The sequence below is a fragment of the Oryctolagus cuniculus genome, chromosome 18, assembly GCF_964237555.1.
Source record: "Oryctolagus cuniculus chromosome 18, mOryCun1.1, whole genome shotgun sequence".
In the NCBI taxonomy this organism is placed as follows: domain Eukaryota; kingdom Metazoa; phylum Chordata; class Mammalia; order Lagomorpha; family Leporidae; genus Oryctolagus; species Oryctolagus cuniculus.
The window spans coordinates 68,170,310-68,195,356 of NC_091449.1; the positions used below are offsets into that span (position 1 = coordinate 68,170,310).

General features: G+C 67.0%; 1 protein-coding gene across 1 annotated transcript; it reads right to left on the reverse strand.

Annotated features, from left to right (window-relative positions):
• Window positions 1-393: 393 nt before the first annotated feature.
• On the reverse strand, window positions 394-23,765 carry SLC7A5 (solute carrier family 7 member 5). Its single transcript, NM_001082120.1, is given in 10 exon segments — window positions 394-1,935; window positions 3,110-3,287; window positions 3,996-4,145; window positions 4,895-4,991; window positions 5,614-5,717; window positions 6,129-6,252; window positions 6,787-6,831; window positions 7,096-7,201; window positions 12,957-13,082; window positions 23,216-23,765. Coding segments are annotated over 10 exon segments (1,518 nt in total). The 5' UTR covers window positions 23,748-23,765; the 3' UTR covers window positions 394-1,879.
• Between the last annotated feature and the right edge of the window lie 1,282 nt (window positions 23,766-25,047).

Here is a 25,047-nt window from a genome sequence, read left to right on the forward strand (position 1 = left end):
GGAGGCAGGGCCCCTCCCCACGCCTGCTGACCCCCTTCGGGGCCCGGGCATCCGGTTCGGCAGAGGCGGCCCTGCCACCACAACCCGCCTCCCACTCAGCCGGCAGGCTCTGGGGGCTGCGAACCCTCACCTAGAACCAGGTGGCCCCTGGCCCTGGCCTCCGGGCTGGATGAGGCCTCGCCGCAGGCTGGGCCCGAAGCCAGGTGCTTCCTACCCCAGGGTCTCTGATGCGCCCCGCTGCTGACTTGAGTGTGCGCGAGGCCTCCAGCCTCTACAGGCAGACCCTTCCCCTCGCCCCACCCCGGTGCTGAGTGAGGGGCCCCGGAGGAACCCCAGGACGCCCCTCCCGCTGCCGGAACTTGGCGCCCAGGAAACGACACGAGGACTCAGCAGTACCTACAAGTCTGATTGTTTTTCTTGAAAAACAAACACAAACAAACTCATAAAAAAACCCCAGAACTCCCCACCCCTAAGTAGCCCAGTGTAACAGGTTAGCCATTGACGCGAAGAGGGAAGCCGTCACGGTCTCGGCAGGTGTCTGTGGAGGGCCTGGCGTGGCCGGGACACGGCACGCCGCCGGCCAGGCCGAGCCCGCCCGCTGGAAGCGGCATCTTGTAAGTTAGATGTTAGGACAAAACAAACAGAAGCAAAGCTACCGAAGCAGCCCAGGCCGGGACTTGCCAACCGACACGAAAACCCACAACAGAACCCTCAGGACATCTGTCAGATCGCGGTCAGGAAGGCCAGGGCGTCCCAGACCGTCCCGGGGTAGCCCCTGCCCTGCGGCTGAACCCCAGCACGGCAGAGCCCAGGCTGTCTGCCCAGTGGTGGAGGGGCGGGGCCGGCTGGCCAGAGCCAGGGCCATGGGACACGGCCTCTGAGCGGGGCCCCTCGGACCCCCTCACATGGTGCCCCCAGCCAAGCACTGGGGAGAGCCGTGCTCAGGAGGTGCCCGGCCTCTCGGGGCCCCAGTGCTGGTCTCGGTTCAGGACCCCAGGACGACCCACCCTTCGGCAAGGAGAACTGCCCAGGACACACGCCGGCGAGGGAACGTGTCCCTGTGGGCAGGGGCCTGGGGGGTGAGGGGGCACCAAGACTGTGCTAGCCGTGGGAATGAGTGGGAGGGGAGCTGGGAGCCTGCCCCCAGACAGCTCCAAGGGGCTGCCCAGTGTGCAGCTGGCACACAGGACTGGCGGCAGGGGCGGCCCAGCTGGGAGCCCACCAGGAGTGTCTGCTGTGGAGTGTCTGCAGCACCTGCAGCTCGGCCCTGGGGGGAGCTGGAGCCCACGTCTCACGTGGGATGGTGTGGGGTGGGCTACGGCCAGGAGTCCTGGGGGGCCCAGGCGCCGCCAGGCTCGCCCCTGGCGCGGGTTCCGGAATCACCCCTGAGCCGCAGCCTCTGCTCAGGGGCAGGGCCTGCCTCTCCCGCAGAGCAGAGACAGCCCGGGGCTCAGCGTTCAGTGTGTCGCCACGTTCCTGACAATAAAAATAAGGCCAAGCACACACCTGCGGTGCCAGCGGCCTGGCTGTCAGTGCAAGTCCAGGGTTGGGACGGCAGCGTCCGAGCCTCGGCGGCCTCCGCTGCCGGGGATGGGGCGGGGCCCGGGCACCAGTGCTGCCCCCTCCCTCGCTTCTTCAGGAGATGAGCCTTGCGGTGGTGTCCACCCAAAACTTAAGTTAAAAAGAACACAAAGTGGGGAGTGGCCCGGCCCGAGGCCCAGGAGCGCTGAGCCTCCTTGCTGGACCCAGGACGCAGATTCGTACCAGTTTCACAGTGGCCTGTGGGGGGCAGTGAGGGGCGTGGGCGGCTGTGGGGGCGCAGGGACCGGGTGTGGGCGCAGGGAGCAGGTGTCGGCTGGACCACTCGGCGTCCTCTCGGCTACGTCTCCTGGGGCACCACCTGCATCAGCTTCTGGCAGAGGGCCGTGGCCGAGACTGCGGGAGACAGGAGCTGCAGGTCGGCACGGGGCCTGCTCAGCCCGACTCCCCCCACACTTGCAGAGGCCGCACCTGGCAGATCTGAGGGTCAGAAGGTCAGAACCCCCGGGGAACCTCCCGACTGGAGCAGGAGCACCCCGTGCCTCTGACCTTCCTGCTCACATGCAGGGAAACACCACGGCTGGCCAGAACTGGGGGCCAAGGTGAGCCGAGACCCCCAGGGCACGCGGCCCCAGGCCTCGGGGTCTTCAGTAGGAGCAGCTGGGGGCGGGCACCCCTCCTGCAGGAATATACTAGGGGCGGGGCCTTCCTGCAGGTCTACACTGGGGGCGGGCCCTTCCTGCAGGTCTACACTGGGGGCGGGGCCTTCCTGCAGTCTACACTGGGGGCGGGGCCTTCCTGCAGGTCTACACTGGGGGTGGGGCCTTCCTGCAGGTCTACACTGGGGGCGGGCCCTTCCTGCAGGTCTACACTGGGGGCGGGGCCTTCCTGCAGTCTACACTGGGGGCGGGGCCTTCCTGCAGGTCTCAGAGGCACCGAACACGGCCCGGCTCCCCATGGTCCCCCCCCCCCCCGTCTGGTGGCCGGCTGGGGGCCGAGCAGAACCTGCAGGCTGGGTCACGGCCTCTGCTGGGGGAAGTGGTTTCGGGCTGGAGCCTTCTTTGCTCCGTGCTCTGGGTGGGATCCTGAACAACAGGTAAGTAGGTCGCTGTGGCCAGGACGCCAGGATCAGAATTCGGGGGTCGGGGGCCCTCACCTGCCCGGCTGCCAGGCTGCTGATTTTAGAAGCCACCCGGGGACGTGGGGACTGAGCCTCGGCCCGCAGGCACCAGGGACTTCTCCCAGGAGCCGCGCCGCATTCACAGGGCGAGCACAGGGTCTCGGGCCTGGCGTCAGCAGCCCCGGCCAGTCTCCCTCCCACCTTCTGGGGCCAGGCGCGGTACGGGTGCGGCAGCCGGCAGCAGTCGGTGGGGATGAGCTATTTGGCGCCCGCTGCCTGGTCTCGCGGAAGCCCCTGCTCTGAGCTGAGGGGATGAGTCCTGGAATACCAGGCCCGGGCAGAGCCTGTCGCCCAGCGTGACTTGGCTGCTGGGGGCGCCCCGGCTGCCCGGGGCCTGGCCGGCTGCTGGGAGGGAGGCCACGCTGGCCACACCGGCGCCCGGGTACTCACAGATGCCCTGCAGCAGCCACTTGGGCTTGTTTTTCCACCACACCCCGAAGAAGTAGACGGGCAGCCCGCTGAGGATGATGGTGAAGCCGATGCCGCACTCCACGGGCGTCTTCCAGAAAGAGACGGCGATGAGGAAGAGGCAGGCCAGGATGAAGAAGACGGGGAGGGCGAGGTTCACCTGGGCGCAGAGAGCAGGGCCTTGGAGAGCACGCCGGGGAAACCAGCGGCCCCGCCCCATGCCGCGGGCCTGGAATGCCCTGGCCAAAGCACCCGGCCACAGCCACAAGGCCGGAGCAGGCGCCTGGCGCGCCTGGGGAGACTGTGGCCAGCCTGACGAGCGGGAGCCGCCTCTGAGACCTCTCTGTGGACGGGGCCGCCACCAGCCTGGGGCAGACAGGCCCTGCCCAGCACGGGACAGTGTCCTGGGCCTGCAGACAGGCAGGGCACCCGGGAGATGGGGCTGGGCCAGGGTCCAGCCGGGCAGTGCAAACCACAAGCCTGCCCCAGCCCCCGTATGCCCACACCATGCGGCCAAGGTTCCCATGGGGACAGCCTCCCACAGGCCTGCAAGGGCCTCTGCCTCACCCACGTGGCTGACCCCGACTTCCTGTCCACCACTGCTGCAGGATGCCCTGGCCCCCCTGCCAGGTGCTCCCCGCTCGCCTGATGACACTGCGCCTTCCTGGCCTGCTCCCTGCCCTCGTGAGAACACAAGCCCTGGGTGTTTCGTCCACTGAGGAACCTCGGCACCGGCTCCACCAGCCCGCGAGGGGCCCGGGGAGCACCCTGAGTAAAGGAACCCCGCCGTGCTAGAGCAGCGGCTGCTCGCTTCTCTCCACGGGTGCCTGGGGACGGCGCTGAGCCCGGGGCCCCGGCCAGGTCTCACCTTGATGGGCCTCTCCAGCTCGGGCTTCTTGTAGCGCAGCCACATCATGCCGATGATGGCCAGGGCCACGCAGAGCCAGTTGAAGAAGCTGAAGAAGTTGATGACGGAGAAGATGTCTCTGGAGAAGGCGTACAGCAGGGTCATGGCGCACTGCAAGCAGAGGCGGCGGTGAGCACCTTCTCGTCCGGGCCCAGTGCCGGGGCAGCGTCTCGCGTGACCGCGGCAGTGCCCACGACGAGACCCACCTGTGGCCAGGCCTCCTGACACTATCCCCCCGGGGGGCCTGCCCGCCCCTTCTCCTTGCGTGGAGCTGCACTGACCTGCTCCTAACAAGTGCCAGGGCCGGCCGGGGTGACGGCCGTGCAGCGAGCACCACGGCCTGAGACCGCGCACGGAGCCCGCGGAGCGGAGGGGCCCGGGCTCTGGTCTGCGGCTGCGAGCGCCCGTTGGGAAGGGGGCCCCCGGGTGCACTGGAGCCTCGGACGACACAGCTGCCCCTAAGAGACCCTGGCCAGGACCACCCGGCTGAGCTGCCAATTCCTGACCCACGGCACAGACAGCATACACAGTTACTTGAGCCACTGAATTCTGGGAGATTCTGCGGCGCAGCAAAGGAGCACTCAGACGCTGCACACGCATGGGGGTGCGAGTCTGGGACAGGACGGGGGTGATGGCTGCCACAGGAGGAGACACGGACTGTGTGTGAGCGCGCATGGGTGTGCAGGAGCCACGCCCACAGGCACCACGTTTGGGATCAGCCCCGCACGACTCTGAAACGCCAGGACCCATGTCCTGCGCCTCGCCCACGCACCTCTCTACTCTCGGCATCTCGGGCAGAGCCCAGTCCGCACCCTGGCCGTGCCGCCCCAATCCGGAGGGTGTGGCTCGCCGAGGCTTACCGTGAACACGAGCGACGGCACGGGGGTCAGGAGCTGCGGGTGGATCATGGACAGGACAGAGGGCAGGTGGCCCTCCCTGGACCCCACGAAGAACAGCCTGTGGGCAGAGGCCCAGGGGTCAGCCCGGTCCGACCCCCACCAGCAGGGTGGAGATGGTGGCTCAGGGGCGCAGCCTCGCTGGCCTCCTGTGTACACGACCACCAGGTAGGCGGGGGAGGGGAGGGGGACCACCCATCCCCTCAGCCTCCCGGAGACTTGCAGAGGGTCTGGACCTGGAGCAGGGACACGAGTCAAGGCCCGGGCCCTGACTTCCTAACAACTGCACTCGTCCCGCTCGGCGGGCGCGTGGTGCACGGGTTTCAGCTGCCACCTGGGACGCCCACATCCGTGTCACACTTCCTGGGCCGAGTGCCGGCTCCTCCATGCGCCCAGCCCAGCTTCCTGCTGACGGGCCTGTGAGGCAACAGGTCCCTGCAGCCACGCGGGACACCCGGATGGAGTTCCAGCTCCTGCCTTTGGCCCCGCCCAGCCTTGGCTGTGACGGGCATCTGGGGAGTGAACCAGTGGATGAAGAACCCCCGCCCCGTCCCTCCCTCTCTGTCACTCTGCCTTCCAAATCCATCAATCTTAAAAGATGACAACACTCTCAAAACAGGTGCTGCAAAGCGAGGTGTGGGGCCGCCGGGCCCTGGCAGCTGCCTCCCCGGGGTGGGGCTCACCTGGAGGACGTGAAGAGGGACCCGTTGACAGAACCGAAGCAGGACAGGCCCACGAAGACGGGGATGACCCAGGACATGACTCCCAGGTGGTGGTTCCCGAAGTCCTAGCAAGCGCAGTGAGGTGAGCCCGTGGCGGGGTGCCTGGCACGGCCGCGTCCGCGCACTGAGGCGGAGCAAGGCCCCCGGCCTCTGCTACTCAGCATCTGGCCCGGGACCCCTCCGCTTCTCTAGTGATCAGGTCCTGGATTCGCAGGGCCCCTGGCTCCACGGGACCGAGCTCAGCTCTGGAGACAGAGACCCCCCAGCGCACGCTCACGGCACTGACTTCTGCTCACACCAGCCCTGGGGAGCGGCGGGCGGGCGGACAGGAGGGTGCACTGCGGTCCACCAGACTCCACCCCTTCTGAACTTGGATATAAAACTGAAGGCCTGGGCCTCTCCAGGTGTGATGACCCTGATCCCTAACCCTCTGGGCAGGAGCAAGGCTTGGGGACAAGGGGCGGGCGGCGTCTTACCACGGCCACGGCCTCGGACGCCAGCATCTGCTCAGGGGACAGGGTGGTGAAGTAGGCCAGGTTCGTGAGCACGTACACCAGGGTGACGATGGGCAGCGAGATGATGATGGCCAGGGGCAGGTTTCTGGAAGGCAGGCAGGCGACAGGTCAGTGCACGGCCAGGACGAGGGCCCAGCCCCAAGGTGAGCAGCCGGGCACCCTCGGGTCGCAGCCACCATCTGGAGCCTGGCTTCCCAGGGCCAGTGGCAATCGGCAAGGTAGCCGACACGCATGCCTGGGCCAGTCACGCGGCTGCTGGCCTTGACTCCCCCATCAGAGAACCAGGGACTCCGAGGGTTCAGCAGGTGGCCCGGTGTGACTGTCCACAGCTGCCCTCGGGCTGTGTAGCTCAGGACCCAGGGGGACAGGCTGAGAGCCGGGGGTGGGGGAGAGGGAACGCGCACGTGCGCGCGCATACACACACACACACACACACACACACGTGAGCACGCACTCTGCTGGGAAGACAGCCGTCCATTCCTCTGCCTGGCCCCGTCCGTCATGGGATCCATGCAGCCACTGTGGGCGTGGCGCAGCTGTCCCCTGAGGTCGGGCTCCAGGCCCTTGCACCCCCACTCCCGCAGCCACACAGGGGCGGCTCCAGGGGCCTGGCACCTACCGGTAGGGGTTGATCATCTCCTCCGTGACGAAATTCAAGTAATTCCTGGAATTCAGAGAACAGAGCTGAACTCTGCGTGTCTGCCTCATTCAGTGACCACCAGAACCCGGCCCCTGGCCCCGGCCCCCTGGGGCAGCAGCAGTGGAGGCTGTGAGCAGGACGCAGCTGGCGAGGCCACCCTGCAGGCCAGCTGCACTGCGGAGCCCGGCCCTACTGACCACGAGACCCACAGCCCCCAGTCCCCAGGGCGGCCTGGACACCTCCGGGTCCACACGTCCCGGCCACGGGAGCGGAAGTTCCGGAACCTACCATCCTCCATAGGCGAAAAGGCCGCTGTACAAGGCCAGCACGATGTTCCCCACGTCCCAGTTGGTGCCTTCGAAGGAGAACTTGGGGTCTAGATTGGACACGCCACCTGGCAAAGGCCAAACACCGGGGCGGGGGGTCAGGGCGCGACGGACGCTGTGTGACTGTGAGCACACCAACCCAACGCTGGCTCGCAGCTTTCACACTTGTGTCCCCGGCTGGTCCTGAGGACACGGGGGGCTGAGCTCCCTAGACCAAAGTCCCCTGGGGGACGGGAGCCCAGTGCGGGCAACCGCCTCGCTCACCTGGACATCCGTGGCAGGGCGTGGGGGAGGGGGAGGGCGCACGGGGCATGGCCAGGGCGCTCAGCCCCCTCCCCCAGCACAGCCTGCACTGCACACACTCACAGGGCGCCTGGTGCAGGGCACCCGGGAGTGGGGAGGCATGTGAGCTCCCAGACGCCAGCCCCCTGCCTCCAGATGAGGCTGTGACCCGGTGAGCGGCCCCGCCCCCGCCCGGGTGCAGTCACAAGGTGGTCAGCAGGCTGAGCCCGTGGGCCGGGGCGCGAGCCGCTCAGGACAGGGCTCCTTTCAACAGCGGGCCGCCCACAGCCCCTGGGGCTCCTTCCCACCTGCTTCCCGTGGAATGTTCTGGAATGTGCATCAAAGCCCTGCTGTTGTGTCCCGAGGTCTTGCCCACTACTGCTGCGGGGTGGGGGCATCTGTCCCACAAGGCGGGAAGGCGAGGTGCAGACGTGAGGCCCTGCCAGGCTGCAGGTCCAGGCAGGAACACGTTCCTGGGGCCCCAGTCACCACCAGACACACGGTCGCTGTATCCTCGTGGGGACAGCACGTGTGTGGTTCTCTGATGGGCAGCCCAGGGCCACGAGCAGTGACTGGGGCTTCCTGTGGGGAACCCACTATGTGCAAAGCTCCTGTAGTCTCTGACCACACGGCCGAGTGCGGCTCACGGGGCGGGAGAGGCAGGAGGGTGCGGGAGGGAGGCGGGACCCTCGGCCGTGCATTTGGCTGTTTGGGGCCCACACGACCACCGCACGTCCCTCTGGCCTGTACCCCCGGCACAGCGAGTCCTGCTCCCCAGCCACAGGTGGGAGAGGGCGTGGGTGCATACATGCACCCAGCGGTGCAGCGTGGGCAGAGGCCAGCCTGGGCTGTGCTGGACGCCAGCCCAGAATGGGAGGCTACAGCTTCCCTGGGCGCCTGACCAAATACGTACAGGCGCCAGGGCTGCCGGCCCAGGGCGGTGACTTGGCCTGGATGCCCCTTGAGCTGTCCCCAGGGCTGGCAGAGCCTGGTGAGGCTCAGGGGTGCCCACACAGGGGGGCTTGCAGAGCTGGGGGAGGGGCCGTGCTTGTCCATCGGTCTTGGTGCCCAGGCAGCCCCCGGGGGAGGGAGAGGGGACTTGGCCTCTACAATGGCAGCTTCAGCCATGCCACCTGCAACTGGGTCAACTGGCAACGCCTGTGGACTACGCGGGGGAGCTGCCAGGCCCCAGTGGGTGAGCGGCACCAAGTGACTGCGGCCAGGGACACGGCTCAAGGTCCCCCCGCCCCAGCCTTGCTCTAAGAAGGCAGCAGTGGCAGCCAAGACCTGCTCGGCCCCAGTGACTACCGCCAGGGCTCTCGATTCTCCCCGGCCCGCCGGACAGGCAAGCTCTGTCCACCCAGCCCAGGGAGGCCAGGGAAGGCCCCTCTGGGACTGGCTGAGACCAGGCTTGGCAGCACCGAGGCCCACGGTGTGGCGCTGTGGGCCCCGGTGCCACCCGCTCTCTCTGCCAAGCAGGTCCCTGGCAGCCCCTTACCCCTCTTCCGCAGGGCAGCATCCCACCAACCAGGCCCCCTGAGGGTCCCCACAGCACACAGGTACCACCATGGGGACATCTGCCCGAGGGGATGGCCACCACTACCTTCGGGAACAGGACACAACAAAGCCAGCCCGCTGGCTCCTGACGCACAAGACAAAGGCTGCCTGTGGCCCCTGGACCCTGCCCTGGGAGGGAGAGGCCTGGTCCAAGGCTGGCCAGGGCCTCACCCAGGCCCCAGGCATGGACAAACCTGTGGCCTGGACTGGTGGCCAGCCCTGAGCCGGTCTCTGGGGCTGGGAGGTAGAGAACATTCCAGAACCTCAGGGCTAATGGGCAACACCCCAGCCACAGGCACCCTCTGAAGGTCTGCAGGCTGCCGTTTAAGCGCCGCCTTGCGTCCCCGAAGCCGCAGGCTGCGTGCTCCGAAATGAGGTCTCTGGAGAGAGGAGAGGAGGTGCCCCACAGCCCAGACACGCGCGTCCTCAGAGGACAGAACCCAGACGTGGCCACGAGGAGACAGACGGACGCGAGAGCCCAGAGCTGGCCGGGGCGGGGGTCCTCGCCCAAAGCCAGCGCGGGGCGCGGGGCCCTAGAGATGCTTTCACAGGGGCCAGGAGCCACCCGACTGTGGGGTGCACGCTCGCTGCTGAACCGGCCACTCCCTGTCACCAGTGACAAGGCCCACAGTCACACACGGCATCACACAGCCATACACAGCCACACACGGCCCTATCACAGCCATACACAGCCATACACGGCCCCCTCACACAGCCGCACATGGCCACACATGGCCCCATCACATAGCCACACACAGCCACACACGGCCCTATCACAGCCATACACGGCCCCATCACACAGCCATACACAGCCACACACGGCCACACACAGCCCCATCACACAGCCGCACACAGCCACACACGGCCACACATGGCTCTATTACACAGCCGCATACGACCACACACAGCCCCATCACAGCCACACACAGCCCCATCACAACCACACACGGCCCCCTCACACAGCCGCACACGGCCCCATCACACAGCCATACACAGCCACACATGGCCACACACGGCCCCCTCACACAGCCGCACATGGCCCCATCACAGCCATACACAGCCACACATGGCTCTATCACACAGCCGCACACGACCACACACAGCCCCATCACAGCCACACACGGCCCCGTCACATAGCCACACATGGCCCCATCACAGCCATACACAGCCACAAACGGCCACACACGGCCCCATCACACAGCCGCAAAGGGGCTGCATCACAGTCACACAGCCCAGCCCTTGAGCCTACTGAGCTAGAACTGCAGGCTCCCTGGCCAGGAGAGACCGCGGTTCTCTGTGCTTCATGGTCACAAGCTGGGGACGAAGTGCAGTGGCCACCGTCACCTCCTTTGCAGCCCACCCCCTCCTGGCAGCTGCACCCTGGGGCCTGGGGCCTGGGAGACTCTGGCACGTGCTCCCCGGCTAGCATGTGTCCCTGGTATGCCTCTTAAATGCCCACAGGAGGAGCTGGTGCTGTGGCACAGTGGGTAAAGCTGCTGCCTACAGTGCCGGCATCCCATGTGGGCACCAGTTCGAGTCCCGGCTGCTCCACTTCCCATCCAGCTCCCTGTTAATGGCCTGGGAAAGCAGTGGAGGATGGCAAGTCCTTGGGCCCCTGCACCCACGTGGGAGACCTGGAAGAAGCTCCTGGCTCCTGGTTGGCCTGGCCATTGCAGCCATTTGGGGAGTGAACCAGCAGATGGGAAATCTTTCTCTCTCTGCCTCTCCGTAACTCTGTCTTTCAAATAAATAAATAGTTCTTTTAAAAAATAAATCTTAAAAATTTTAAAAATAAATAAATGCCTGCAGGAGTGTCCCCTGTGCTCCTAGGTCAGCCTCGGGCCTCAGGCGGCTTGGAAGGGCCTTTTCCCCAAGCCGCAGGCCACACAAGACCCAGGCACAGGGCTGTGGCCCCTGCCCGCCCCTGCCCCGCCCTGCCCTGCCCTGCTGTCCTGGCCCGGCCTCACCAGCCTGTGTCTGCCTGTGTCCAGGCCCGACCCCCGCCCCGGGGCCCTGGGGGGAAGCCCAGCTTCCCGGCCTTTGATCCTGTCGGGGCGCAGCAAGCACAAGGCTCTGACGCTGAATTCAGGAGAACGGTGGAGGCCCCAAGAAAGGGACTCAGCTACAAATGACCACCGCCCGGAGGGAAAGCAAGCCCACCCCCCGAGGCCGCACGGCCGCCACGAGTCCAGGTGCAGGGGCAGCTCTGGCCGCCCTTCTCAGGGCCGTGGGTTCCTCACCGAGGACTGACCCCACGCCAAGCTGGTCAGGAATCCGGCGGCGGTCCCGTCTGTCCCGGGCTGACCCCGGTGGAGGGCAGGGCTGGGCTGCGGCGGGTCAGACACGGCCCGGGACGCACTGCGAGCTGCTCTCCAAGCTCAGGCCCTGTTACGGACTGGACCGCGTCCCCCAGGGCCCCGACCTGCACGGTCACTTCCAAGAGAAGAGAACCCCGCCGCTGGTGAACTTGGCAGGAAGGAAGCCGTGCCTGCCCCTCATGGGGCCACGCCCCGCGCCCGCCTGGCCCAGCTTCAGTCCTTAGAGGTTTCTCGGGTGTGAGCTCGTCCCAGCCGGTGCTCACTTACGGCCCCCCACCCCGGGAGGGCCCCAGGCCCAGCACCTCGGCAGAGGGCAGCAGTGCCCGCAAGCCGGGCCAGGAGGCCTCTGCGGTCCCATGCCACGCACTTGGCCGGCGTCACACGGTGGACGTGCAGGCTGAGCGCCGTCCACCACGGGGGAGCGGCGAAGCCAGGCCTAGGGCAGGGGGCTCTACTCCCACCCTGTCTCTCAGGTCACAGAAGCCCCTGCCCCAGCCTGGGTGTTGGACAGGGGTGTCCCACGCTTGTAGGTACAGCCCCCCCAGGGGGCCCTGTGCAGCGGTCAGGAAGGGCGCTGTCACTGCTGCGCTGCAGGCCACGCCCACCTGGCAGCTCAGCCAGGACCTCAGGGTCCGAGCCCGCTTGTCTGCTGTGTGTCCCTGGGAGGGGGCACTCGCGCTCTGGGGGACAAGGATCCCCAGACAACGTGGGCGAGGGAAGAGGGGCGGGTGCGCAGCAGGTGCGTCCATCACCACTGGGGTCCCACCGGCCTCCCGGCGTGCTGGATGGACACTTCATACAGACTCTCCCGAGCCAAGAGCAGTTGGCAGGGAAGTGGCCCAGAGAGGGCGAGCGACTTCCCGCTGCCCACCCAGCACAGGAGCAGGCCATGGCCCACCCAGCCAGGCTTAGAGCCCGCGTTCCAGGAGCTCACACTGCGCCCACATCAGGGCGCCTGGGTGCGGGCCCAGTTCTGGCTCCTGCCTCCAGCTCTGCCAAGGCACAACCCCGGCTTAGGCCCCCTGGCCATGGGTTTGGGGAGTGGAACAGCAGGTGGAGTTCTGTCTCCCTGCCTGTCAAATAAATAAACTAAGAAAAACAAAACCCAAGCTCCTATAGCTTCCGTACAGCTCCTCACGTTCACAGCACGGTGGGCGCTACAGGGGCTTCGGGTTTTGTTTGTAACTGAACAGAGAAGCAGACAGTGTTGGTCCCCACACCACCTGCCATGGCAGCCAGCCAGGCCCCGCCACCTCCACCTAGCACAGGCACTGCAGGGGCCTACTGCCGTCCTGCTGGGCTTGGCGTGCCTGTCCCGGGCCAGCCAGGCCCTCCTGGACACGCAGCCACGAGAACCAGTCACCAAACAAACAGCCAAGCAAACACCCTCACAAGCCTGAGTGGCAGCACTGCTACGGAAGCCAGAGGCGAGGCGGCGGCCTCAGCCCTGCCCAGAGAGAGTGAGGGAGAGCCACGGGAGAGCAGGCCACGCGACACTGACCACCGGGAGGGGCGAGGTCGGCACGGCTGGAGAGGCCCTTGCTGGGGGCAGCGCCCCTAGGGGCGGGGATGACCGCCTGAGTGACGGCACCCGCCCCGGCGCCCGGCACGCTCACTGGGGCTGGCTCTTCGCGCAGCGAGGCTGGCGGGCAGCAGCTGTACTCACCTTTGCCGATCTGGACGAAGCCCAGCAGGATGATCAAGGCCAGGGCCAGCAGCTTGGCGGCGGCGAACGCGTCCTGGACACGGGTGGCAGCCTTCACGCTGTAGCAGTTCACGGCCGTGAGCAGCACTGTGGGGACAGGAGCGCAGCCTGAGTCCCGGCAGCAGACGCCGGCCCAGACACGGTCAGAGCAGGCAGGCCGGGGCAGACACGGTCAGAGCAGGCAGGCCCGGCGCCTGGCGGGCGGGGCCAAGCTGGGCACCGCGTCCACGCCGGCCCCGCGGCAGCTTCCGCTCGTCAGACACCTGTTTTGGCTAACAGCTGCCCAGCTCCAAGGCCAAGGCTGGAAACACTGAGCTTGCATGACTCCTACGACAGAACGGATTCCCTTTGAAAAAATGCTTCTTTACTTATTTGTTGGAAAGGCCAGGTGACAGAGAGCTGCCATCTCTGGGCTCACCCCCAGATGCCTGCAACAGCTGGGAGTTGGCCAGGGTCCCCCGCGCGGGTGGGTCGGGAAGCTGGGCCACGCGGGGAGGCGTGTGCTGGACCTACGCCCAGGCACTCAGATGCGGGATGCAGGCGACCCAGGCGGCAGCCGCGCCCCAAGGATTTCCTTCTAAGTGAACGGATTTCAGCCCAAAGGGGCCCTCCACCAAAGCAGCTTTTCCTCCGCACTCCCACCGCACCTGCCACGCGCCGAGAGCCCTGGCACTGCCCGAGTCCAGCACGGCCGGCGGCTGTGTGAGGTGGGCTCCCCACTTCCGGGAGAACCTTCCCTGGACCCCACCAGGATGAGGGCAGGAGCATCCCACCCGCAGGCCGAGGTGAGGACAGACAGCACCTGCGGGCAGCCAGCCTGGCACAGGAGCCAGCACACAGGCTACACCCGACCTTCTGTGGGCCTGGGGGCTCCACCCCGCAGCCGCTGGGTGGCGGCTGCAGCTCCTGCGGGAGGGTGGGGTGGGGGTCCCAGCAGCGAGGCAGGCCAGCACCCCGTGCGGGGGCCGCCGTGGAGCGCTCAGGGGCTGGTGGGTTGGGACAGTGGATGCACCTGCAGCATAAACTGTGTCGTGACACAGAGCAGAGATGCCGCGCGGTCGACACCCAGGACCCCGCTCTCTGCCTCTCCACACCTGTGTGCCCCAGCTGAGTTATGCCTCCTGGGGCTGCAGGGACAGCATTGGCTGCGAGGGGCCGGCCACATCGCCCTGGGCGGAGCCTGAGTCCCAGCCCACACAGGGGCCGCTTCCTGCAGGGCCGGGGGGAGGCAGGCGGCCAGAAAGCACTGACCTCAGTGCCTCTTCCAGGAAAGCCAGGGCAGCGCTGGGCTCCGACCCCAGGCGCCCGCTCCTCCCGCAGAATGGATGGCAGGCAGCTCCAGAACCTGAGGCACTGGCCTCCGAGAGGCAACCCCGGGCCAGTGGACCGGACGGGAGCCGACAGCCCAGGTAACAGAATGGACGGGAAGCTCCCGGACGCGGACAGGCTGGGGCCTCATCTCACCCCCAGGCTCGGCTGAAGCCTTCACCGGGCCCCTCCTCTGGAGGGCGAGGGGCGGGAAAGCCTGCGGGAAAGGCGCTAAAAAGTGAGACACTGCGGAATTCCCAGGGGCAGGCGCAGAGGCCAAGGCCAGGGTGGGCACCTGGCAGGGGTGGAGACGCTGCCTGGGACACCGGCGTCCCACACCGAGTGCCGGGCTCCCCCGCCCCAGCCCGCTGCCGGTGCACGGCCCGGGGAGCAGCAGCTTCGGGCGCTTGGGCCCCTGCCACCCACGTGGGAGACCCGGGCGGAGTTGCAGCTCCCAGCTGGGGCTGGGCTGGGCCCTGCTCCTGCAGACATCTGGGGAGTGAACCAGTGGACGGACGATCTCTGTTCTCAGTCTCTCTCTGTGTCTGCCTTTCAAATAAATTTTTTCAAACACTTTAAAAAAAAAATTTCATTCCCCCAGGGCCTGCGCGGCCACGGCGTCTCTGGCGCACCCCGTGGAGGATCCAGGGCGGATCCAGGGCGCTCCACCTGGGCTGCCCCTCCCCCTGCTCTCGGCGCGAGGGGCGGGTCTTCTGGACGGGCTTGCATTTCCTTATAGGTGACAACAGAGCAGCGGCTCCTCCCCAGCCCCGCCTCCCCGGCTGGCACCGCCTTCGGATTTGCAAGAGCGGTGCTGATTGCATCACTCGGCCGGCGGCCGGCGCGGTGGCGGCTAGGCGCCCCCCCCCCCCATTTCCTGTGATGAGTGGGCTCTGAGTGCCCTCCGTCTGGGGTTTCCCACCTCCCAGATGACGCACTGGGTCTCCCGGAATCCACGTGTCCACACTCCCAGCCTGCCACCCCGGGCAGTCCCTGAGCCACCAGGCTGGCCTAGACATCGCCCAGGTCACCACACAGGCCGCGGCCCTGCCCCGCCCAAGACCCAGCCCCCGCCCCCAGACCGATGCACAGGCCAGGGACAGGCAGGGCCGAGTCTCCAGGTCTCACTAGTTTTCTTTCATAAAAAACAAACACACGGTGAAGTCTCAGCGTTCAGTGGCTCTGACCAGCAAACAAAGGCTGCATCGTCTCCTAGGCCCCTTCGTCTTTCAACTTCAAAATGAAATGTAACTTTAAATACAGAAGTGAAAACACCTGGCCCAGGCCCCTTTGCCCTGCCAGCCAGCCAGCCAGCCCGGGGGGGGGGGGGTCCCTCCCCAGGGGGACCAGGAGGAAGTGGCTGTGCCCTGAGGCAATGCAGGGGGGGACAGAACAGGGTGCCCTGCCACCCCCTCTAGGCTCCCCAGATAAGTGCGGCTGCCTGGCCCACGGGGACAGCCGGGCTCAGCAGATAAGGCCGGGACCGGGGCTGGGTGCAGCCAGCTGGGAGGCTGGCCCCTGTGCCACGGGCCACGCCAGGCCACGCCAGGCACTCTTCCCCCTGCAGGTTTTGCCTGGCCCTCTTCCTGCTGGGTGGCTCAATCAGCTGGCTGGCAGGGGGACAGAGGAGCTGGCCCCTGGCTGGCCGGGCCTCTGGCCAGGGACTCACTGCCCTTGGCCTCCTGCAGCAGCTCCGCTCTACTGCCACGCCCTCATTTTCTGGGTGTGCCTTGCCGGTGGAAGGAAACCCCCGGCTATGGCACTGGATAGGGCAGGGCACCTGCCCATCAAGCCTGGAGAGCCGCGCAGACCAAAGCCACACATCTCCGGGGCCACTGGCCAGGCCTCAGACCCCTGGGGTGACTCCAAGGGCTCGGAGCCAGGGCATCCCCAGGAGGCCGCCTCCAGACAGGACCGCAGCCGCCGGCTCCTGTCTCCCCGTCGGGCGGACGCGCGCCCGCATGGACCTAGCTTGCACTGCACGAAGCCAAACTTCCCTGCCCTGAGCCCACCAGAGCTGCCAGAACCAACACCTATGGAGGTGCCCGACGTGAACTCTGACCCCTGCTGGCCAGCAGTGCTGGCTCCTTGGCATCCCGGTCTGTGTGTAACCCCAAACAAAACCCGAATCCACCTCCTGCCCACCGACAGGATTCTCTGCCTGGCTGCCCCTGCGGACGCCGGGGAGCTGAGTGTGAGCCCAGCTGTGCACTCACCACTCGTGGCATCACTGACACTGTCCGGGGACAGAAACCCGGACCCCCAGGGCCGACTTGGGCAAAGGTGCCCCACAGGGAGGCGGACCCTCACCCCCCAGCCAGCCCAGGGAGCCTGGGGAAGGCACCTGACCAGCAGCTGCGCTGGGAACAGGGCCCCGAGCAGGACAGGTAAGCGAGGTTCCCAGCCCAGGACACAGAATGGGACCAAGCCCTGGAGCCCAGAACCTCGCGGTGGCCCCAAGAAGAGGCCCCTTGCGAGCAGTGGCCACAGCCAGGCGGGGGACGCCACAGGTCCAAGGACTAAGCCTGGGGGTCCGGGTAGCGCCCAGGTAGCAGTTCCTGAACAGGGATGGATTAAGGCCAGCTCCTCCAGTCACAGGCCAGGCCCTGGGCAGCCGGCCGCTGGCTGGAGAACCGTGAGGTCCAGCTCTGAGCACGGCACTGCCGCGGGGCAGCCACGTGCAGAGGGGGAGCAGCCTGTGGGTGAGGACCGGGGTGCCGCTGGCAGCGAGGGTGGGAGCTGCTCCCTGTGCACGGCCTCGTGGCCCACCAAGAACAGGCAGCACCGCAGCAGAGATGGCCTAAGGCCCGGGAGTAACAGTGCCGTGCCGCAAACCTGCCAGGTGAGCCAGGACCCTGCAGGCACCACCACTGTGTCCTGGCAGCACAGAGGGAGTGCCCAGCCTGAACCCTGGCACACCAGGCACAGCAGCCGGCACTGGGCCCAAAAGCAGCGCCAGCTTACCACCATGGCCACAGGTGGCTGGAGACCGGGCCCTCGTGGCCTGCCTAGCCCAGGCCACCAGTGCTGTGTCTGACCACTGAGACCTGCAGTCCTGTCTGCGCACGACTTTGTCCAAATCCGCCCAGGGCATGCAGGTGCCCTAAAATTTAGGGGTACCCGGGAAGCATGGGGCTTGTGGAATTCGGGGCCTGCCTCCTGGCCCCTGGAAGTCCACATGTGTGCCGTCCACCCGCTGCACCGGCCCACTCCTGCCCCGCACTCCCGTATCTCCAGAGCTAACAGATGCCCCAACAACAGATCAACCCCATGACCCACATTTGTGCGTGCACCCCAATATCTAAGGGCTTGTAGAGGTGGATGTGGGGGAGGGACAGCACCCCTACTTGGACACCAGTGGGCAACTCTGCGGCCTGTGGTCTCCTCTCCTGGGCCCCAGCGCCTCCGTGTGGCTGCCCCACCACTGGCCCCTGAGATGGGAACGCCCATGCGGATTCCAGGGCACAGCCTGTTCAGGGAAACCCCTCGAATCCCAAAGATCTCGGCACAGAAGTTGCTGCCGCCTGTGGACTGGCTGGACCCGCCCACTTCCTCACTGTGACCCCGTGGACACAGAGGCCATGGGGTTCCCTGCCCCCGAACACGTGTCTCCATACTCTGCGGCATTCTTAGCCAAGCTGAGTTCCTCAGAAGTGAGAGACCGGGTGGAGGAGCCGGCGAATGACACATTCATTTCCGAACAGGTCAGCAAGGGTGGGTTTATCAAGTGCAGTCTGCTGGCGCTGCAGTCCCGGGGCAGGGGGGAGCCCTGCAGCTGGCCAGGGCTCTTCCTTTGTCCTGGTGAGTCAGATTTCCAAAGAACAACCAGCACTCAGGCAGGGGACCAACGCTGGTGCAGCTCGGAGGTCAGGGCCCTGTGACACGCTGTGTGACCTCGGGCAAGTTCCTACCCTCTCTGAGCTTTCCTCTCCCCCACCCCCCAGGAACAGGATCACCGCTGCTCCAGGCCCCACAGCATCCTGGGGAAGGAACGGATCTGGCGGGTCCCTGGGCCGCCCACGACCCTGATAACCCCGGCCCGTGTGAGCCCAGAACCCGCCATCCCTCCAACACCGAGGCCAGGCGAGAAGGAAGGTACACAGCTCAGGGGGACAAGGTCTCTGTGGCAGCCCACGCCACACCCTCACCTACTGTGCTCCTCAAGGTTGGAGAGGCTGTGTGGCCCCAGGTCTCCTGACTCCCCCTCCCCTGTCCTGGCCGGTGGGACGGGGGGGCGGAGGGGTCTCCGCCCAGGACTGACTCACTGCCCAGCTCCACAGGGGCACCCAGCCTCCAGTCTCTATCTGACAGCAGTGGAAGCAAATGTGCACCATGAACTTGCTCAGCGGGCAAACATTCAGGATTAAGCAGTGCACGCCCTCCGGCTGGGGTGCAGCTGTCAGCCAGAGCCGGGCCTCTCCCCAACCCCTCACAGGTCAGCCATGGGAGCTGGGACCCGGGCCCTGGCCTCGGGGAGCCCTCAGCTCTGGGCAGGTCTGCAGCGACCTCAGGGAGAGAGAGACAGGGAGGGGATGGTACCATGTCCAGGGGGCTCTGCCTGCCTCCCCACTCCCAGGGTTCCTGGCTTTTGTGGGCCTGGGTCACAGAGCCAGGGGACAGCCCCAGGACCCGCTCAGGCTCTCTGCAGCCACCCAGGGCTTGCCCACTCCACAGCCCGAGCCGGCGATTTGAGCAGGGTCCTCTGCTGGCCCTGCACAGCGTGCACACACAGGACTTGGTGCTGGGCCAGCCAAGGTCACGCTGGCCTCGGCGGAGTCGGCTGCGCCCTGAGCAGCTCCCTCAGGCCATGGTCTCAGCAGCGACAGATGTGGGCCAGCCCCAAGGTCGGGGGGACGCAGGCTGGGTTACAGGCATCACACTGAGCGCTCCCCTGGGAAGTCGGTGGGGTTCTTCCAAGCCCAGGGGCGTGGGCCAGGCATGACAGACGGGCAGCCAGCCTCCCTCGCACCCACGGTGTCCCCCGCGAGCGCCCACCTCCTGAGCAGGAGCTCGGGGCACTGGCTGGACGAGGGCCCCTGTCGCATGGGGCAGCACAGGGGAGGGGGTGCTGCCACAGGAGCTCAGGGGCAGAGGACTGGGCTGTGAACCAGGGGCTGGGTCGCCACGGCTGGGCACTGACCAGGGGGCGGGGGAACAGGTGCACTCTGGGCACCTGCCGTGAGTCCCAAAAGGAGGGGATGGACTAGAGGAGGGGGCTGGCAGCCAGTGCCGCTCCAGAGGTTCGCGGGCAAGATCAAGACTGACAGAGGCCAAGGTCGGCCGATGGCTCTGCACGCCAGGGAGTCCAGGACACCTCTCTGATCTGCCCGGATGTGACTTCCTGACGCTGGCCCTGACCCCCGGCCCCCACCATCCTCCCCAGAGATGCAGCCATGTGCCCCACAGCCTCACGGTGAACGGTGGTTGGCATGGGGGTGGGGCCACAGCTCGGACACCTGCTGCTGCCCCGGCTTTCCCAGCACCAACTACAAAGCCCGGCAGGGAGGGCACAAGGGGTCCCAGCTCCTGCCCTCAGGGACTCGCTCCCCGGGACGGCGGCCCCTGGCCTGGGCCTCAGCTCCCATGGCATTAACAAAGAGGCCCGTGACCCAGGGAAAAAAGGGCCAGGGACGCCCGGGATCTCCCGTCTGCCCCGGGGTCACGCACTGCGGATCCCGTGACTTGGCGAGACCGGCTCAGGCGGGCGGCAGCGCCTTCCTGTCGGGCGGGGAAAGTCGGGTTTCGCGCTAATTACCGGGCTGTGGGGATGCCGGGACCTGCCTGGCGCAGGGCAGATGCCTGGAGCGTCCGTGAGGCCCACAAGGAGAGGGGTAGGGGCCGTGGGGCAGAGCCTCCTTGGCAAGGTGCCCCTGTCTCAGCCCTGGCCGACCCTCGAGCCTGCTGACCAGGGCTAACCCCCAGCTGGGGCTCACAGCCAGGGCCCACATTTCTTCACCTCCGGCTTCTCACTCCCTCTGGCCTCCTCCTGCCCAGCGGTAGGGAACAAAGACGCGGGCGGCGTGGAAGACGCGGGCGGCGTGGCTGGACCCATCGGCCCCGTGTTCCCGTGCGGGCTAGACCTCGCACCAACAGCCAGCTGGGGCGAATGCCCAGCCTGCAGATGCAGAAGCGGAGGGTCGGAGGGTCCCAGGGGGTTGACCCAGAACCAGGCATCTCTAGACCTGAGACTGGGCAGGGATGGGGGGTCCTCTCAGGTCACAGGGCCCAGACCATGCCCAGGACCCTGGGCGCCGGCCAGGCGGTGGGCTGAACCACCCCTGGGAGCCCCCGTGCGCGGCTCTCCCCGCAACTCAGCAGGGGCGGCCTGAGCCGTCTGCACTTGGAGGCCTCTGACCCACAAGCCTCCTGCGTCCGGAGCACACGCGGGGCCGAGCCGAGCCCCCACGCCCACCTGCGGCCCAGGCCTGCGTCCCTGTGACCGTGTGACCCCTGCTGACGGGACAAAGGCTATGCCAGCTGAATTTCGAGTGAATGCTACCACAACTTCCTGAGAGTGAGGCGCCCTCATCAGCCACACCCACCCCGGTTCCGGGGGCCAGAGGGCACTCGGGGCCAGGCCTGCTCCCGGTGCGACTCTCCACGGGCAGCCAGGAACTCGAGCTGTCCCCAGGGCTCTCGAGCTTGGGGACAGGGCCCCGGAGGACTGCGGAGCAGCCCGGGGGACGGTGTTAAGACGCCCGCACCGCACACCGCAGTGCCTGGCTCTGCTCCCCACGCCAGCTTCTTGCTAACGCACGCTCAGAGAGGCGCAGGTGACACTGCAGTAGAGGGGCCCTCTCACCCCTGAGTGAGACCCGGGTGGAGCGCTGGGCTCCTGGCTTCAGCCTGGTCCAGCCAGCCCCAGCTATTGTGAGCGTCTGGGGGGTGACCCAGCGGATGGACGACCTCTCGATCTTTCAAATAAATGAAGATAAATACGCAGAAGCAAAACAAGAACGCCCCAAGTTTCCGTGGATTTTCTCTGCCCTGGAAACCCTGTCCACAGGCTCTGCTCAGCCGCAGCGGCCCCACCCGGCTGCACCTGCGCCACAGGCCTGTCGCCCTCCACCACGAGGCTGCTCCTGCTGCTGGAGGTCTCAGACGCCCCCTCTGGGGCACCCACAGCAACCTGTCAGGGCCCACCCTCGCCCTGCACTCCCTCTCGGAGGCTCAGAGCACGGGCCAGGGGAGGGGGCTTCTCCCTGTCTCCCTGCTGCAGACACCACATTCCTTCTTGTTGCTGAAAACCCTCTTCCCAACACGAAAACAGGATGTCCCCCCATCCACACTCCCACCCAGGCCCAGGGAAAAGCCACCCAAACGGCTGAGGGACACGCGGTTAGGGGCGAAGCAGTGCTGGCTGAGGGACACGCGGTTAGGGGGAAGCAGCGCTGGCTGAGGGACACGCGGTTAGGGGGGAAGCAGTGCTGGCTGAGGGACACGCGGTTAGGGGGCGAAGCAGCGCTGGCGTAGGGGTGGCGTGGAAGCCACCCAGACCATCCTTTAAAGCCCCGTCTGCCCTCAGGACGGAGCCTGGCGCAGTCTCTTTGGAAGATATCCAGGCTATCAAAGCAGAACCACCCCACCCCGAGGACCGGCAGGGCACACTGGGCCCGCTGCCCCCCACCCCCACCCCGGAAGAGCCAGAGCCGCCAGGTCTGAGCCGGAACAGCATTATCAGTTCAGGCCTTGGAAAAGCAAGGTGCAGGACACGCTGTCCCTCGGGATCCAACCGACACTTGAAAGAACGGCCTGGGAGCGACTGGACGGGAGCGGAGAATGTTCTAGAAGGACGCGTGTGAGCGTCTGGGGGAGGGGTGGGAGGAGGGACGTGGGTCTCAGGACTGACTGATGCATCCTGTTTTTTTTATTGGACAGATAAGACGAGGAGAGCGCCACCTCCGTCCGCCTCCTGTTGGCCCAGCTGCCTTTTCCACGACGGCCGCAAACAGCCTCGGCACGCGGCAGCGCAGAGACTGGACGTGGAAGTCCGCGGACGACGCCACGAGCCAGCACGCAGGGCCGCCCCACCAGAGGCCCCTGCCTTCCAGGCCTGGCCGGCGGGTCCTCCCCGGGGGGACCTCGGCACCCACGCCCAGAGGGGGCTGGCTCAGCTCAGCCACTGCTAGCCCTGACCCACCCAGAGACCACTCCTCTGCCCAGGGTCTCAGGAGCTGGCCTCAGAGGGCGCCCCAGAACCCCAACAGCGCCAGCCGGCACTGTCCACACTGCCGGGGGCTCAGAGCTCAGGACCCTCCCCCGCGGGTGACCAGCTCCTAGGGCAACGAACAGGCAAAGCCTCGCAGGCCCCAGCGCACCCTGAGAACGCCGAAAACCCCCAAGGCTGACCAAAGGGAGCGCTTAGAAACGCCCGCGGCCAGCAAACAAGCCCCAGGCACTGCCTCCGGGGAGGCGCCCCGCTGCCAGCCCCCAGAACACGGAGCTGCGCTCCCGGCACAGCCCGGGACCCCTGAGCCAGGTCGGATCCGATGTGCGCCGCCGGCTGGGGGCGGCTCGGGGCAGCAGGAGCAATCTCCTTACTACTTCTCCTGCGACTCAGGCTGCCGGGGCAGAAATGAATGACTTTCTTTTTTTTTTTTTAACTGCAATTCCGCCTCCAGTCAGCCAGGGAAGCCCAGACAGGAAGTTGCCGGTGCTGTCCCGCACGTGGTGCGCCGGCCAGAGGCAGGGGCTGCCGCTGGCACGGCCAGGCGCCCACGCGTGTGTGGGAGTGAGCGAGGGGCTCGGCCAAGGGCAGTGCCCGCCGCAGGGGCAGGGCAGAGGCCCCGCCGCCCGCCCGCGGCGCGCCAGGAGGAATGAATGGAGCCCCGTCCGGAAGCGAGCGAGGGGACCCCGCGCCGCCCGGGCCGCGGCGACACACACCCCCGGGGCCCCCGCGCGCCCCTACTCACGCACGCAGAGGCAGGCCACGAGCTTGGCGGCCTCCTCGGGCACCGGGCAGGTGGGGAAGACGGGCTTGAGCAGGTAGGTGGCGAAGACGAGCGCCACGATGTACTGCGACGAGGGCCGGATGATGAGCAGCTCGATCCAGAGCTTGAGGAAGGCGGGCAGCGAGCCGTAGACCTCCAGCATGTAGGCGTAGTCGCCGCCGGACTTGGTGATGGTGGTGCCCAGCTCGGCGTAGCAGAGCGCGCCCACGATGGAGAAGACGCCGCACACGGCCCACACCACGAGCGACAGCCCCGGCGAGCCCGCCTCCTTGAGCACTCCGGTGGGCGTCACGAAGATGCCCGAGCCGATGATGGTGCCCACGATGATGGCCACGCCGTTGAGCAGCGTGATGTTGCGCTGCAGGGCCACGCCCTCGCCCTCGGCCTCGGCCTCGCCCTCGCGCCGCGCCGCCAGCATCTTCTCCCGCGCCTGCCGCTCCTCCTCCGGGGCCGCCGCCGCCGCCGCGCGCCGCTTCGGACCCGCGCCCGCCATGCTCGCCGCGCAGGCCGCCCGCGCTGCGTAAGCGCCCGCTCCGCCCGCCGCCGCCTTTTATGGCTTCCGCCGGCCCCGCCCCGCCGCGGCCGCCGCCGCCGCGCCCCCCGCCCCCGCGGGCCACGCCCCCGAGGCCACGCCCCCAAGCGCCCGTTGGTAGGCGCTGCCGAGGCCCCGCCCCCGCGTCCTTTGGACCACGCCCCCCGCCCGGCCCGGGCTCGGAGCGCGTGCGGCGCGCAACCGCACCTGGCGGGCGCCCCGGGTCCCGGAGGCCGGGCTCGCGTGCGGGCCGGGCGGGGCCGGGGGGTCGAGGCGCGCGCCTCCCTCCTCCCAGCCGCCCCGACGATAACCCCGGGCCCGCCTCGGGCTGCAGGGCAGGGACAGCGCCGGGCTGGGGGCGTCCGCCGATCCCTGGAAGGGCACCGGGTCGCGACATCCCGAGGGGCGGCCGGGGCCTGGGAGACTGAGTCCCGGGGGGGGGAGGGGCTCTGAGGATGGCAGGTCTGGAAGGGCAGAGGGGTGACGGTCCTCAACCCAGCCTGCAACCACCCAAGAATCAGGAGCACCTGCTGACTGGGCGACAGGTGCGCGCGGGGGGGGGCGCCGCGCAGAGAGACAGGGGCAGCTGCTGGGCACCCACCCCCCAGATGCCCTCCTGCACCCCTGCAGTGTGGCAGTGGGTCGCTCACCTGCCGAGGGAAGCGGTGATAAACCCGCAGCCAACGCAGGGGAGCTGGGAGGTTCCACAAGCGCCAGTTTGGGGGACCCTAAGCCGGGGGGGGGGGGCTTGGGGGGAAAACACGACCCCCCCCACACACTCTCCATGCTGGACCGCAGCTCAGCAGGGGGACCCAAACCCTTCGACACCCACGTGGAGGTCCCGGGTGTGCTGCTTGCCAGCGCCAGTTCAGAGCGGCCCAGCCAGCCGGTGGGCGCAGCCCCGTCCCTGGGAGCCCTGATTCTGGCCCTCCTCCCGGAGCTCCGGGTTCCGTTTCTGTCGCAGTAGCTCAGGTGCCATCACCCCTGCACACAGAGCACTCCGCGAAGTTTGTGGAAGTGGAGCCTAAAAGAGCGTTTCGGTGCGGAAGTTTTCAAGTCGAGCATACGAGGTCTTCAAAAAGTTGGTGGAAAAAATGTACTAGGAACGATATGCAGGGTTTTCAAAACTTTTTGCTCCAAAATAAACATATTTTAATTCCATTTTTCCGTGGACTTTTTATAAATGGGATGACCTATGGATTTATTTAAGATAGATTTACTTATTTATTTGAAAGGGAGAGTTACAGAGAGAGAGACAGAG